The sequence below is a fragment of the Motacilla alba genome, chromosome 7 (genome assembly GCF_015832195.1).
Source record: "Motacilla alba alba isolate MOTALB_02 chromosome 7, Motacilla_alba_V1.0_pri, whole genome shotgun sequence".
NCBI lineage: Eukaryota > Metazoa > Chordata > Aves > Passeriformes > Motacillidae > Motacilla > Motacilla alba.
This window is the reverse complement of record NC_052022.1, coordinates 12,331,692-12,347,268: the sequence shown is the minus strand read 5'-3', so window position 1 is coordinate 12,347,268 and position 15,577 is coordinate 12,331,692. Positions and strand designations below refer to the sequence as shown.

Genomic DNA, 15,577 nt, shown 5'->3' with positions numbered 1-15,577 from the left:
GGCCTGCCTCTGTTGTCTTCCCTTGGAATGTGGAGGAGATGAGAGAAAACAGGAGGAAGATGAAACGGGGGCACAGCCAGCCCTGGAGCCTAGAAAGGGCTCTCCTTGCCATTTTGGTATCTAAATCACCTGCAAGCCTCCAGCTGTGTAGTTTCTATAATTTTTTGGTGGAGGAAGGAGTAAGTAAACTCTCTCTTACAGCAAGTGAGTTTATGGAATAGGAAAAAAGATTATATTATTTCCTTGTAGGAAAAAAAATTGCTTAACTCCCATTTCACTGGTAGTGTAAGCAAAATTTATGTAAATATTTGGTTCATTCCTCCTTAAGCTTCCTGCTTTATTTTAAAAATGTACTAGATACATTTCAGGTATCTCTCTGTAGCTACTTAATTTGAATAGGCAATGAGAGTATTCTCAGCTGTGTGCACAGCAGCAGCAGATGGTTTAAGCATTCTCATCTGCAGCTAATACAGCAATCAGTCACAGCCCAGCTGTGTTACAGGCTGACTTCAGCTCTCTGCAGAAGGCAGGGCTGTTCTGGAGGCAGGAATGTGTTTACACTTGGCAGTGCAACCTGAAAATACTGGTTCTTTTTCATCATACCCTTCTTGCTTTTCTGTCCTCCCTGGAGCTCGCGGTGAACTTCATGTCACACAGTTTAACTAAAGGAGTGTTACTAAGTATATAATTCATCTGTATTAGTTGCAAGGTGACATTCGGGATTGATCTGATGAGGTGTTGTTCCCTGGGCATGGTGAACCATGCAGGACATGGTGTGTCAGGTAGTTGGCTCTGGCTGTTGAGTCAGTGCAATTATGTTGGTCATGGTGCTGTGTTTCCTGTTTAGGTGAGTCACCTCCTTTGGAGGAGGGAGCTGTTGGGCCTGCACAGCACTAGGAAGGAGATCTGTCCCGCTAGATGTGTGTTGGATTGCCAGCTTTAACTTCTGCTATAAACTCTTCAGCAGTGCGATTATGTGCAGTTATTTTGGGGAGCACAGTGTACATGTGCAGGTATTTCAATCTGCTAAGTATAGCTTTTTTCACATGCTGTTGTACACAGTGTAAGTCAAGCCATTATTTTGGCTTCTTGTCCGGTATATAGCTTATAATTAGCATTAGTAGGTGAGGCAGTAACTTGTCCTCCCATGTGACAGTTGCTGAAATGTCACCTGTGAATAGATTTTTGAGAATTAGGTAGAGCTGGCTGATGTTGGGACACAGCTCTGCTGTTACTGCACTTGAGTCACCAAAAGAAAATGCCTAAAAGCCAACAATATTTATTTTGTCTCTGCCCTTCCTGCCCCAAGTAAACATCACACACAGCTGAGTGCCAGAGTCTTCAGCTATGATTTAGGCTTCTCTGCCCGATTGTCAGTGGCTGACCTACTAATGTGTGAATTAAGTGTTTGTCTGGACAGGATGAAAATCTAGTGAAGTGGTTTGCTAATATGTTTATTTTTATTTTAAGTAGACAGTGCTGTCTTGAAGATTTGGTTTAAATAAGGTACTACAGGATGTTTCTGCTGTTCAAAACTGACATTTTGCATTACAAAAGTTGAGCAAAATGATCTTCACTGAGCACAGAAAGCTATGAATTGTGAAAGATTTGAATTAGATTGTTTTAACAAACTACTTGTTATTCCAAGATGGTCTTCACTAACACTTCCTTTTTTGTTCTTTCTGGGAGATTTCCTTATTGATAATTCAGTGAAATTAATTTATTTTTCAGCATTGGCTGGACAACACCAAAAGCATTAAAAAGCAAGTTAAAAGTAAGTGTCCTTTCCATTTGGTCTTGGGACATTGTATTTAACATACAGAAAGCACAGCCAGTTGAAATGGGTGGTGGGGGGCAGTGTCCTGTGAGGGGCAGAGGGTGGCAAGTGGCAAAAGTCCAGTGTGGTGCTACTGATTGTTTCATGGCATCTTCCCTCTGTAGCTCATATGACTTTATTCTAATTTTCTTAATTAAACATGTTATGGGCTCATTAATTATAGTTGAAGTGGTGTTAAGGCAGCTGAAGATGTTCTAGTGTTATTATTATGGAGCATTATTCTGGCTACAGGAGAACTTGTCTTGGAACCTCATGCATGGGGTAGTCCTGCAAGCTTGAATCTGTGTCCAGTCCACCAAGTCCTCACCTGGTGCACAAGGCTTCAGCATGGCCTGGTTGTTGCAGTGATGTGTGCTTGGGGAATATGTGGTTTAGCAGCTTCCTTGCTCTGCACTGTGGGAAGTCTTCAGGGATTTGTGGTGTTGTTTTAATACAAGAAAGGTTTTGGAAGCAGTGAGAGGGAGAAAATTCCTCCTGTCAAATGCAAGAATCAACAGAGCGATGCACATTTTTAAAGAGCTATTAATCCACCCTTTTGCTGAATTAACTCTTTGGTTTCCAGAAGAGATGATTCTTCCGTAGAAGAGTCTCTTAAATTCCCATAAAGTATGTTTAAACGTCTCTGTAATAGAAGGGCCTGAGGTGTCAGCAGTATTCCCCAGAGCCCTGGGAAGGTGTTGCAGAGACCAACAGCGTGCCTGAAGGTTTAGTCAACTGTAGAGCCAAGATGCTTAGCTTTCGTGGTGATGGATAGAGCATAGGGATTAACCTGGATTCATGTGCTCTTGGCAGGAAGAATCACGTTAATGTGATATGACCATTGGGTTGACTTGTAACACATAAAACTAGTTTGTGTGCACATTTAAGTGTCCTTTCACCCTGACGTTCTTCACGGATTTCCCTGGCATAAAGGAGTTCCTGCTTTAAGACCTTGTGTAGAACATAGCCAACCAATTTCAGTCAAGTTTTGTGATGTGATTCTGTGTAATAAATAAATAACCTGTCTCATCCAGTAACTGTTACTGCTGTCTTGAATGAATTCTGCTTTGCAGTTGGCCCCCCATATTGTCTGCATTTTCGTGTAAAGTTTTACTCATCAGAGCCCAACAATCTACGTGAAGAACTAACAAGGTAAGAGGGATTTTGTGTGTGAGAGGGGGACCCAGATTAGGCCAGGGAAGTGTTTCCCATGGTATTTATTTAAACAATTTAAAGGATTCTTTAGAACTGCTTGCTACTTGGCTTTTTGTAAATGTAGTTTTCTTTTTGTAAAGTGGCTACTTTGTGAGTGGAAATAAATGTGCTGTGACACAGAGAGATCTAAATATTTATATATTACTTAATGCACCATTTTTCATTAGGCAGTTTTGGCAACTGATCTGAGTAGCTTACACGATGGACAAAGGTTTTCACTGAAGAGAGCAGCCATCATTCCTCTGGCTTTATTTTTCTTAAGGTGTTAGTTTGAGCTGCATGCAATCATCCTGTCTCCAGGCAGAAAAGCATTGAATTGCAAGTACGAGGTTCTCTTTGAAAAAAGGAACTTTAGTTAGCATTTTATTGCATGTGTGGTTTTCAAAGAGCTTATGGAAAGTAGTATTTTGATGCCATGTTGAGCTGACACTACTATAGGTGTAGGTTTGTAGTATCAGGTGAGCAGCAGTTCCTCTTGATTAAAGCATTTCACAAATCTATTCATAGAACTGTATTTCTGAATGGGCTGAGACTACGAGGGGTGCTTTGAAAAAGAGCACAACCTGCCACCTGTCAGGAGTATAAATCTGTTGTAAAAGACAGCACTTCTTGTGTTGTTACGGCTGCTGCTGATCCCCTTTGGAGAGTTAACAAAGTTATGTTTTCATGATAGCTGTAGACATTTCATACCTCGGCCTTTTGTAAGGGTGTGAAGTGCATTTGTTTGTTGTTCAGGTTTATGTCTGTGCGGATCTTCAATCTGCACTTCATCTAAATCCCTTGGAGTGCTACCAGGAAGATTATAGCAGCATTACTCCTTCCAGCCATATGTACCCTGTGCAGCTTCATATTTACATGTGGCAACACAATGTCGTAACTGCTGCTTTTTAATGCTTTCCTGCTGATCTGGGGAGAATGTTTTACCTCCCCATTCATGTTCCTGAATAAACATTTAACTATCTTTAAAACCAGCAACTACAGACAAAATTCAGACCTATATCTGTATCTACCACTATGTAATGTTTTCATCCATTTTCACTTGAGTTCTTCCAGTCAGACCTTGCTGTGCAGGTTTTAGCAGGGCAGACCTGGAACCTGAGGGCTTTTAAACACTGTCTGCCTGCTTAGCTAATCCCCCAGAACAGGAGAGCAGCAAGTTGTCCTTCTGTCTTGAGACAGTGAGACACCTTAAAGTAGCAGAAGCAGTGGGAAGCAGAGCTTTGCTGTGGGTTATAGGTGTCACTGGCAGGGGCTTTCCCATAGTTCCACCTTTAAACAGCAGGATACCCAGCTGGAGCTACTTTTCAGCTTCCACAGGTGCAGCTTGCTCATGCTCTCAGACAGTGTCATTTAACACAGCACAGGAAGTGCTTGAATTGTTTGGAAGTGTTATGTGGCTGATAAGCACAACTGGTCACACCCACTACACACTGGAGGCCTGTGTTCATTTTCATATCTGGGGTCAGTACCAACCAAGTTTATTCCCCATGCAGAGGCTAGTGTTCAAAAGGTTTTGGTTAATAAATGGTTTGGCAAAGTATTTGTGTACTTCTGTGGAACTTGTAGGAAAAACACCTGCACCTGTTTTGTGTCTGTGTATGAAAGTGTGAGGAGACCAGGCACATGTTGAAGCAGAAGTTGTGTGTAAGATTTCTGGGAAACTGTACTAGAATTCAGACTGCATACCATGGTGGATGCCAGTGTTTTATACTTGATGAGAGCTTTTCTCTTGTTAAAGGAAAGCTGTGTACCATAATGGAGCAAGGGGCTGTTCTTCAGGGGAATTGGATCAGAAGAATTTGTATTGCACACCAAAGGGATTTATATTTAATATTTGCCCCATTTCTAAGCAAAATGAGTAGGGAATATGCAAGGCAGTGAAGGAGAGCTGGCTCTGAAGAGTTAATGAGTTGAAAAGGCTGCAGCCTGCTGTTTATTTTTAGTCACTTTGCAGTCAGCGTTCCAAGTTAGATTTTAACTAAGCAATCCATAGAAGAAACTTTTAAGACTTAAAAATAACCATTCTTTTATGAGGTTGCTATGTGTATGAATAATGAAGGAAATGTGGAAGATGCAAGTTGTTCTTTGCTCAAGTAGACTCGCAAGAGAATAAAAAATATATTTACTTGGGTACCCTGTTTATTTTTCCATGCAACACTGTAGTTCAGCTTTTGACAACTTGTACTTTTGGGTTTGCTTCATTTGAAATGCCTGCAAAACACACAAACCCGACTGATAAAGCCTTGAAAGGTCACAGTGCAGTTTCTTTCATCTTGAAGAGTAGAAAAGAGCAGAAAACATTTTTATTTGTCAAGCTCTAATTTACTCCTGTTGACTGAGTGACACATTAGCACTATTACTCAATGACTTATTTCTTATTTTATCCTAGGTATTTATTTGTTCTGCAGCTGAAACTGGATATTCTTAGTGGAAAGTAAGCAGCCTTTTAAACCATTACAGTGTGTTTAGCATAGAGTTTATTACATTTAAATTTTAATAATTAATAAGTTTTGCTTAGTAGTGTAATTCTTTTTTCCTCTAAAATAATATTTTTCTCTGCATGAATATCATGTAAGGAATGCGTAAATAACGTAGTGCTTATCTGCTGATAGTTGTCTGAAAATCTACCAATATTTTCTCATTTTCTTATCCCAGACATTTGCAGTTTCTTACTGTCAGTTACATAAGTTGTCTGCTAATGGTGTCAGTTCAGGTTTTAACAATGCATTTCTCTTTTGGCAGATTGGAATGTCCTTTTGACACTGCTGTCCAGTTGGCAGCTTATAACATGCAAGGTGAGTAGATGCAAGAAGGGAAGGGGGTGAAGTTGCACAAACTGTTTTGTGTAGACTCGTGTTAACTGTTTAAAAAAGTCTGTCTGTGTTATGTCCATAAAATAGACTCTGCCCAGACATTAGTGATCCAGTGTGAAATGCTGATCTTTTAGATTGTACTTGTGCTTGAGAGTATGTACAGAAAATTACTCAATTCCTCAGGAAGCAGAACAAAGAGGTTCTGAACATAAACAACTTTGCCTAAAGTTGTTTTCTCAGGTGCTTATGTGCAAATCTGTCCACTTTCACAGAAGATACAAGGCCTGCAGCCTTCCTGAATCACTTCAATGTAGTAATACAGCTCACTTCTTTTTCATCATATAGGTTCTGTCAAGTGTTATCTTTGTTGTCCAAATCAGATACAAAATTGGTTTTGTTTCACTGTGTATAATATACCAGCTTTTGACTTAATCTTATTTGTAGGAACATCTTAATGCACTATGTCTCATGCTTGTACCTGTACTTGTTAGGATTTCAGATCCTTCTTCAGCCACAAGATGTGACATACTCTTTTTTCCTCAGCTATACAGCACTGTGTTTGAGTCATCGCAGATTTTAATCAGTTGTCTTTAACTTTTAATTAATTAATCAGTTGTCTTTAACTTTTGATTCCAGATGAGAATGTGTTGTTTGGATGAGGGTGTGATGTTAACAAATGTGAAGTTTCCTATGGTTTCAAGCAGAGGAGTGCACAAAAGAAAGAGGGGAGGCTTGAAGTTTTAAAAATGCCTGCTAGAGTAGGCTTTTGGGTCCTTATTGGAGGATATAGATACATGGATATATGGCCTTATTCAAGCCAATTGATGTGCCATGTGTTGGAGCCACACAAATTCTCCACACAGCATTTATCTTATGAATCTGCTGTACTTATTCTGCATGAGATAGGATTAAGTCACTGAAATTTGGTCTCTTACAAATATTTTTCAAAACACTTTCTTCTTTTTATGCAGGAAGTGCTAATGGCCCTAAATCAAGTGTAGGTATAAGAGCTGGGATTAAACTGTGAAGACACTTGCCTTTTTAACCTGCTCTCTTTTGTGTGGAAGGAAAGCAGTTAGAATACATTCCACAGTTGAAAATATTAGCATTGTTAGAGCCTCAAGGTACAGATTCAGTAAATAAGATTTTGGAAGAACAAAGTGATCTAATTAGGCCATATATCCACTGCTTTTTGTGGTGGTCTTTTCTTTCCTCTCTCCACAATGAGGCCTGTAGCAGGGCTTTAATCTTACTGTCTGACAGCTGTGTACTTTTATTTAAATCAGCTGGAACCTAAGCTGGCTTTGACAGCATTCCTTTGAACAGAGGCAGGCATTTTAGTGGGAGTAAATTATTATAGAACTACAGACTTCCTCAGTCAGCATTAAAAAAAAAAAAAAAGGAGAGGGTGGAAAGACTGTTATTATGCTTGCAGCATTCAGAATCCAGTAAATGGAGTTTTATATCATGCGGCATTTCTGTACCTGTGGAATACTGGCATTTATTTGACTTTGCCAGGTCTTCCCAGTGATTTCTCTGTTTTTCTCTACATAAACATCTATAGCTTCATTTTTCAGACAGAGTAGTTATTGGCCTGCATCAGATTTCCAAAGTCCAAGTTACAGAATTATTCCTAATTTTTTGGCAATGAGCTGGACATTGCAAAGCAACTTGAAATTAGTTGGAGGAGCCAGTGCTTAGTGACTCTGAAAACCAGTACATTTTTGTCAAGGTTTCTAATTGTCAGTTTCAGCATTTTAGCTATTTATCTGTCTTTAAAACTGGACTGGTTAGCATCTGTGGGAGATGGAGTTGCGTTTTCGATGTGGCACACCCCTTTACTGGTATGTTCCTGTATGTTTTCTACATAGCATCTCTGGATGGAGGAAAAGGAGCACAAAAAGAAATTTAGTATTTTAGACTAACTAGAAAAGTGTGCAGAAATATCCACTGTGTTTATTGAGGACACAGTGCCTAACAGTGTTGCTTTTTTGTAGCTGAACTTGGAGACTATGATCCTGCTGAACACGTCCCTGAGCTGGTGTCTGAGTTCAGGTTTGTTCCCACTCAGACTGAAGAGATGGAATTAGCTGTTTTTGAGAAGTGGAAGGAATGCAGGTACTAGATCTTCCAGTGAATGCTACCCAGCTGTTTGCACTGTTTTTTCTGTGAAGAAAATCTATTAAAAAGATACTGCTGATGCTTCTTCTGTGGCCTTGTTCAGAAATAGAATTTTAATATGGTTCTGTCCTATTTTGTAAAAGAATATAATGTGATAAATGAAGCTTTTCAAAGATCTTAGTAAAATTATGAGGTACAAAATCTTGAAAAACAGCAGCACCATAATTTTTGCAGCATAATTTTTGTAGCAGCATTTTCAGATTAAAACTTTAAAAAGTGACCTTGATCTTCAATAAAGTGAACAGGTGTCACCAGTGTTTACATTTTTCACAAACTTTCAGGAAGTTCTTTTCCTCTTTCCTCATTTACCAGCTTTTCCTTTCTGTGCTTTTTTAGGCATCTACCTAACAGCAAAAATTTTATTTCAGGGGCCAAACACCAGCACAGGCTGAAACAAACTACTTAAACAAAGCTAAGTGGCTGGAAATGTATGGTGTAGACATGCACATAGTCAAGGTATGTTTAACCTCAGCATGGTGACCTTTGGAAATGATAGTGTTAGTTTTGTGTTGCATTTCAACACTGGTTCTGCTTTGAGGGGGGAAGGAAAAGGAATATTGTTCTCCTGCAATCTATGTAATAAGTGATCAGGCTTTGTGTCAACATTCCACTCTTTGGTATATGTTTCTAGAAGGTCTAACTTGAGTCCAAGCGTATCTGCTGTATGTTAAATGTGTGATTGATGTGTAAGTATGCATTACAGTTTGTATTTAGACTCAGGATTTTTGTGAAAAATAATAGTAATTCAGATTTGATGGGGTGTAGTCAGCTACCAGCTGAAGAACTACAAATAAGCATAGATCTCCTGTGGAGACATAAGTGCAGCAAATGCATAAGGATTTCTTTATTACACAGACTGATCAAGAAACTTTGATTTTCCTCTTTAGTCAGCCTTATTGAAGGGTTGCAAACAAGAAAAATCCATTGCATAAGATCATCAAAACGTTAGAGTTTTGTTGGATAAGATAGCAGAGGTGTGTAATTATAACACTGGGCAAACAAATTACATTAATCGCTCCAGTAAATTGGATAGAGAGTCAAACACTAAAATAAATCTAATTTTTATTTTGTGTCAATTAGGCAAGAGATGGCAATGATTACAGCCTGGGACTAACACCTACAGGAGTTCTTGTCTTTGAAGGAGACACAAAGATTGGTTTGTTTTTCTGGTAAGCTCTCTGATTGTACACTAAAATCTGTTTCCAGTTTTGGTTCTTTTGTTTCTTTTATGGTAGCAAAAAAAAAAAAAATAAAATTGGTTGGGTTGTGAGAGCACCATGAATCTGAGGTACTTTCTCAGAAGTTACTGCACTTTCTGTTCATCTGGCAGGCCAAAGATAACACGTCTTGACTTCAAGAAGAACAAACTGACTCTGGTTGTTGTTGAAGATGATGAACAGGTAGATAAAGATCTCTTCAGTTAAATCTCAGTCTTGATTATACACTACTAGTGTACATACTCCTAATCTCTCCTTATATTTAAGTTTTGAGAATTAATGTGGATGCCCGAAAGATTTTTAATTGTGACTTGTGAGGGGAGGAGGGAAATGAAGTGACTTAAGTAAAAGATAAACTTTTCTGTCATCTATTTTTTTAAAAAGAGAATGCCTGGTGAAACTAGAGCAGGTACTTTGGAAACAGAGTGCATTGCACAAGAAAGTTTAAAAAAAATCCCACATACCACATTTAGTAGAATGAATTACTTAAGCAGGTTTCAGAATTGTTTCTATGGGGAGGAGATTGCGTACACCTGACTCAATTAAAAAGTGAGCATTGGTAATTTGAGAAGATTAGATTTGGAAGTGAAACCGTGTTAGCCTCATCAACAAGTACCTTCCTGTTGTAATAGTATCTTTAATTTGTAGTTATTCAGAGGTTTGGCTTGTTAAATATATGGACTCCAGCCTTTTCCAACTTTAGACTATATAGCAGTTGTTCATTATAGCTTCTGCAAATGTTGATTTTTCTGCCTAAAACATTTTTTAAAATATATATTAGGACTCATAAAACCCAAATTTAATTTGGCTTGCATGCAATTTAAGCTTTGATTTATTCAAGCCCCTTGTAAGTTGTCAGTGTGCTTTGTGTGCTTTAAGGGAAAGGAGCAGGAGCACACTTTTGTCTTTAGACTGGATCATCCCAAAGCCTGCAAACACTTGTGGAAGTGTGCAGTGGAGCACCACGCCTTCTTCCGGCTCCGGGGGCCTGTCCAGAAAAGCTCCGGTCGGTCTGGCTTCATTCGCTTGGGGTCTCGCTTCCGATACAGGTCAGTGTCGCTGTCATTGGCACACCTCCTGTCATTCCTTGCTTTTCCTGGATGCTGGGTTTTAGTCCCATTATCAGCTTCCTCGGTGACTTCTGGCAATATTACCTAAGCTTTATTCTCTCCTAGAATTTTCAGCTTCTCCCAAAACTCGTGCAGTGGGACCGCAGAAATATGTAAAGGGTGCACATGCTTTTGCCAGCAGCTTAGTATTTAAAAAGCCATTTCTTCTGCCATTTGTCTTGGGGAAAGGGGGTGAAGAAGAGAATGTTTCTGAAACTCTTACCCTCTTTTGTGAAAGGTCTTCTGAAGTGTGAAGTTTGGGATTTTTTTAGAACTGACATGAGCTAGTAAGCTATGAATTTAAAATAGAAGTGTGATGTTTTTATGAACATTATCTCTATTCCATCATTAAAAATAAGTGATTCATTTTACTGCTTTGCCATCTTACATGGCATTTTTAGTGGGAAAACAGAATATCAAACCACAAAGACCAACAAAGCCAGGAGATCAGCATCCTTTGAAAGAAGGCCCAGCAAGAGATACTCAAGACGAACCCTGCAAATGAAAGGTAAAAGAACTTCCATTCTGAGAAGTATAATCCAGTGTGAGAATCAGTTCATTATCTCCTTTAAAATTTCTGGGTAGGAATTCTCCTGTAGCTGTTTGCCCTTCTCTTGAATTTTCAAAATAGATTTTCTTTGACTTAGTTCAGAAACCTCATGTATTTATCAGAAAAAGCTTGTGTCCAAAGCATGTCCAAACCAGCTTGCCCATGAAAATTACACAGTAGGTCTTGGTATGAAGATGGAAATCTTGGACCCAGGAAACAGTGATATATTAATTAGGGTATTTTAAATTTATGAATTGGGTTTAAAATTTTTGTCACTGAGATTTTTTGCATTGTTGTTAGGACCTGCCCTTCCTTGTCATGATCTGACAGCAGCTGATACCTTGTTTCTGACTCCCACTCTTGCATAGGTCAGGTGTGACAGCCATGTTTGCCTTCACATACTTGCTTAAATCAGGCTTTGGTTTACTCTTCAGATTTTTTTTTTTCCAATTTAGATTTTGTTTTTCATGCATCATTCATAAGATCTGTGCAACTTCTGCTCTTTTGGTTGCCTACTTTTAGGCAGTGCTAGGCTATTTTTATTAATCATATAATTAATATTTAACCGGTAACTTGATTATAAATAAAATTTTAATTAATGCTTTATATTTTGCAGCATACACTGCTAAACTGGAAGAAACAAGGTAAGATGCATTCCAGTGTTTGAATTTGTGTCTGGTGTTTGGCACCTGTACTTGAGCACGTGTCTGCAGGAGGATATAGTGTTGGACTCTAAACTGTGGTTTTGCTGTGGCTATTGTTTGCTTTATATAAAAGTTAGTGTTCAAAGCAAAGCTTCTGTGTTGCTGCACACAGACAATTTTGCCAGACTTGCTTACTAGCTAGCAAAGAAGTTTGTTTATTACTAGCTATGATTCTTGCTGGATGTGAGCTGTAGTTCATGTGCTGCCATGCAAAGAGATCAGGGGAAAGAGGTCAGGAGGTCTTCTATCTGAAGTCTGCCTGCTCCAGCTGTGTGACTGAAATACCTCATTCAGTGAGGGTCAAAGGGAAAAAACAGTAAAATGAGTATTTTTGAAATAAGTCAATGATTTTATATTCTGTATTACACTTGCATTTATTTTCGTGCATGATCAACATTGAAAAGGAAGCCTTTTGATTCTTCATTTCTCTACCAATAGTTCCTGGATGTGTAGGTTCATACTTGCTGTTGCAATGTAAATTACTCATATGTATCTGAATCATATCATTTTCATACCCTTCCGTAAGGGAAGAGACCAGGTTAAGAGGAACTGCCTGGTAGTGAAGAAACTTAGGTCACTCAGTTCTGGTTTCTGTCCTTTGCCTTAATAACTTGTGAACACTTCAATGATCAGTTGCAACCAAGTTGTTTTTTGAAAAGTAGATTTTCACAGATATTAAGCACCATGGTGAGCACCACGGAATGCCAAAATAACATTTCAGATCAACAGACTTAATGCAGCCCAACATTTTCTGTCTGTAGTGACAGGGCTGGTTCTTGCAGGAGAGCGGGAGAAGCCTGGAGGTGGGGGGACAAGGCTGCACTGTGACTTCCTGTATTGTTTTCTCTTTCTGTACAACGGGAAGGTACTCTGCAAAACTGGGTGTTATTAAGATCCTCTGCATGCAAAACGTGCCTGTTTGATTGGTGCTCTTGTCACACTGTGTTGTCATGCCCTTCTCCCAGTTTCAGGTTGCTTAGGTCATTCTGAGAGTGGGAAGAGAAACTTCATGTGCAGTTTCTCCTCCTGATAAGACTGCGGTCTCCTGATCTGCACTTAGGTGTGGCACTGTTGTGTCTCCACAGCAAGCTATGCCATTTCTGAAACTCTACACTCCACAGTCTTGCTAATTGAAATGCATCATGAAAGATGTATGTTGTTCCCTTCTTTTGTGTTAACCCAGCACAGGAGAATGTGCTAGTCAGACGGCATTCCTTAATATTTCTGAAAATTCTGGGGTAGCCTCCACATTCGCTCAGTAGAGAAAGGGTGAAGGGGAAACAGGCAAGGAGCAGCTTATTCAGTGTTGGCATCGTGGTGTTTTAAATAAAATAATTCTAAAGAGTCACCGAAGTAAACACAGAAATCTATTTGAATTGTCAGCTTGCCAGGTTGGATAGCTGTTGTCCAGACCATAAATCAGCAAATTAACAGGTTGTAAGAGATGTAAGACCTGTTTTTTAAGAGGCTAGAAGTCTGGGGAAAAAATTAGTTTTGCATGAAATCTATAATGCATAATTACTGCTTTTAAGTCTCTCAGAAATGTGCAATGTCTCTTTCAGGTTCAGAAATCATCAAGAATAGGGATATGGGTCTTATTTAATTCATCAAATATAGTAAATATTTAATAACATAAAAATATTATTAATGCTGTGCTGAGTTGCTGTGCATGTAAATTTGAATAGCTGCTTTTAAGCCCATTAGAGGTTGTATGCAGAAGAAAGTCTTTAATTTTTCTGATAAACTCTTGTGATGTGAAACATTTAATCAGGATGATTCTGGTCATGGAACAAACATAATATCTACAGCATGTAGTCGAGCTTTTCACAATGTCACATTTTGCTGGGTGTTTTAACTAAGATTATATCATTTTTGCTCTAGAAGTGACACCTCTTACTGCTGAATCAGGAAGACTTTTTAAACCAAACTGGTTTAGGAAAGGAAGAGTTAAAAACAGATGAGTTGCAGATAAACTGCGGCTTGAACAAAGAAAGAATAACTTGATACCCTTTGTGAAAAGAGATTAATGCTTTGGAAATATCTTGAACAGTGTTTCTTTCCGAAAGTCCTTACAGTTCTACCAGCCTGCAAAAGCAGTTTGTTGTTCTGATTCAGTTTTAAATTCTTGTCTTTCAGTGCTGCAAACAATGCTGTTATCAGCCAAACTAATGGATCACAAGTAAGGACTCTCATTCTTTCTAGAGGCAATTTTCCTGTGTCTCAACAGATTTGAAGATTTTGTTATTTGTTCTTGAAATCCAGTGATTGACCAATTGAATGTTACAGTTAACTATTAACTGTGTACAGTGCTGGAAAAGTCTGGGCATAGATATCCTGTGCTAGGGAAGTAAGGGAAGAAAATGGCCTTGCTTTAGCTTTGTGCTTAAGAAGTGTTGATATGTTTTGTTCACTTTAATGTGTCATCACTTCTTTAATGTGTGTATAATAACTTGTCTATATTCTGTCTCTAAAGAGCTGGAATGCAAAGCCAAACCTGCCTGTCCTAACAGCGGTTCCTTCTGCACCAATCTTAGTGGAAATAGAAAACCTCCCAAGGAGCCCAGGAGCCAGCCAGCAAGATAAGAAGTGGTATGTTAAGCTTTGCTGGGAAATGAATTCTGATTACTTATGCATGATTCAAGTAGCTTTTCCTTTATCTGTGCTTAAATAAGCTGCCATCCTTGTATCTCTAATGTAAGTTGACAATCAAGTTAGGGATGATGCAGCTGATTTCTTCCTATGAATTGTGTGTGGAGAGGTGAGGACAACAGGCTTAGTCACTGCCAACCAAAAGAAAATTTCTTCAGGGGCTAAAGAAATTAAGGAGAAGTAGCATTTTCAAGTCTTGGAGAGAGTTGGATCCTTCTCATTTGCCATAAGCATGGAACCCTTTGCTTGGTATCATGGGGTCCAAGAACTTAACCTTGATCCTTAGGATAATACAGAACCTCGTAAACTGGTGTCCTTGGAATTGTCTTTTGAACCTTCTGAAATAGGCAAGCTGACTTTTCTCATGAGCTTGTGTAGAATGGCAGCTTGAGGAAAGTGACACAAGCTGAAGATAAGAGCTTTGATTTCATGTAATCAGAGTATTTGTTTTGTGGATTAGATGCGTGTCAAAATGAAGAGGATTTGTTTGAAGATAGAGAAATGTACATGTCATTTATCTTTTCCTAAACTAATTCTATGTTGCAAAGCTATTTTCAATCCAAAACTGGCATATATCAACCCAGTACTTGTGCACAGGTCAACTTCTTTGACTTCTTGTGCCTATGGCTTCTCCAAGAAGGGAAATTCTGGCTTCTGTCAGACTCATCAGGAGCAGTCATGGTGGAATGGACACCAAAGCTCTTATCCTAAGCAGTTTCAGTCCTCAAGAGAAAGGGTCTTTTTCCCATTGTCAGGCCTATGAATCTGCTTTGCTTCAGTATCTCTTACGAGTAGATTGTGCCTGTTTCTAACTGTGCTGTGACAAATGTACTATAATTTTGTAAATTGTATTAATTTAAAGACTTCTAATACTATCAATTTTGAATGATAAAGGTAATTCTGCTTTGAGTTGCATTTTATTGACGTTTCAATCAGAACATATGATGATAAATGCTGTTTTTCTTTCTTTTGCCCTTGATTTATCTAGTATCTGAAATCTGTGCTTGTCTATGGTGGGATCCTGTTGATCGCTCGATTCCTTCCATGGTGGTGGGTGAAAGGTGGTGGCATCTTTATTCTTCGGCATTCTCAATATGGTTATATTTTTATTCTTTTGGCCTAATTGCAAGATAAGTGCTAGTCACCTGTATTTCCTTTGGTGGAAATGTTTGACTTGGCTCCAGACCGGCTCTGATTGGGTACCTGATTTGTGCTAATGCTCCTGCTCATGTTTGCGAGGCTGCTGTTGCTTACTGAAATCCTGCTGTTTCGGTTCTGAAGTAGAGAGGGCTCTATAGCCACTCAGTTTTGGGTTTGTTATGT

At 38.9% G+C, this 15,577-nt stretch overlaps 1 protein-coding gene across 6 annotated transcripts in view; it reads left to right on the top strand.

Annotated features, from left to right (window-relative positions):
* EPB41L5 (erythrocyte membrane protein band 4.1 like 5) overlaps positions 1 to 15,577 on the top strand; it is a 53,650-nt gene that overhangs the window by 14,924 nt on the left and 23,149 nt on the right. For all 6 annotated transcript variants that reach the window (XM_038142148.1, XM_038142146.1, XM_038142144.1 and 3 more), the window contains exons 4-16: positions 1,732 to 1,774; positions 2,890 to 2,968; positions 5,421 to 5,465; positions 5,774 to 5,826; positions 7,842 to 7,962; positions 8,394 to 8,481; positions 9,106 to 9,194; positions 9,356 to 9,425; positions 10,122 to 10,291; positions 10,753 to 10,859; positions 11,518 to 11,545; positions 13,742 to 13,784; positions 14,079 to 14,194. In XM_038142148.1, the coding sequence (XP_037998076.1) occupies positions 1,732 to 1,774; positions 2,890 to 2,968; positions 5,421 to 5,465; positions 5,774 to 5,826; positions 7,842 to 7,962; positions 8,394 to 8,481; positions 9,106 to 9,194; positions 9,356 to 9,425; positions 10,122 to 10,291; positions 10,753 to 10,859; positions 11,518 to 11,545; positions 13,742 to 13,784; positions 14,079 to 14,194 (1,052 nt within the window). The remainder of the gene's footprint in view (positions 1 to 1,731; positions 1,775 to 2,889; positions 2,969 to 5,420; positions 5,466 to 5,773; positions 5,827 to 7,841; positions 7,963 to 8,393; positions 8,482 to 9,105; positions 9,195 to 9,355; positions 9,426 to 10,121; positions 10,292 to 10,752; positions 10,860 to 11,517; positions 11,546 to 13,741; positions 13,785 to 14,078; positions 14,195 to 15,577) is intronic.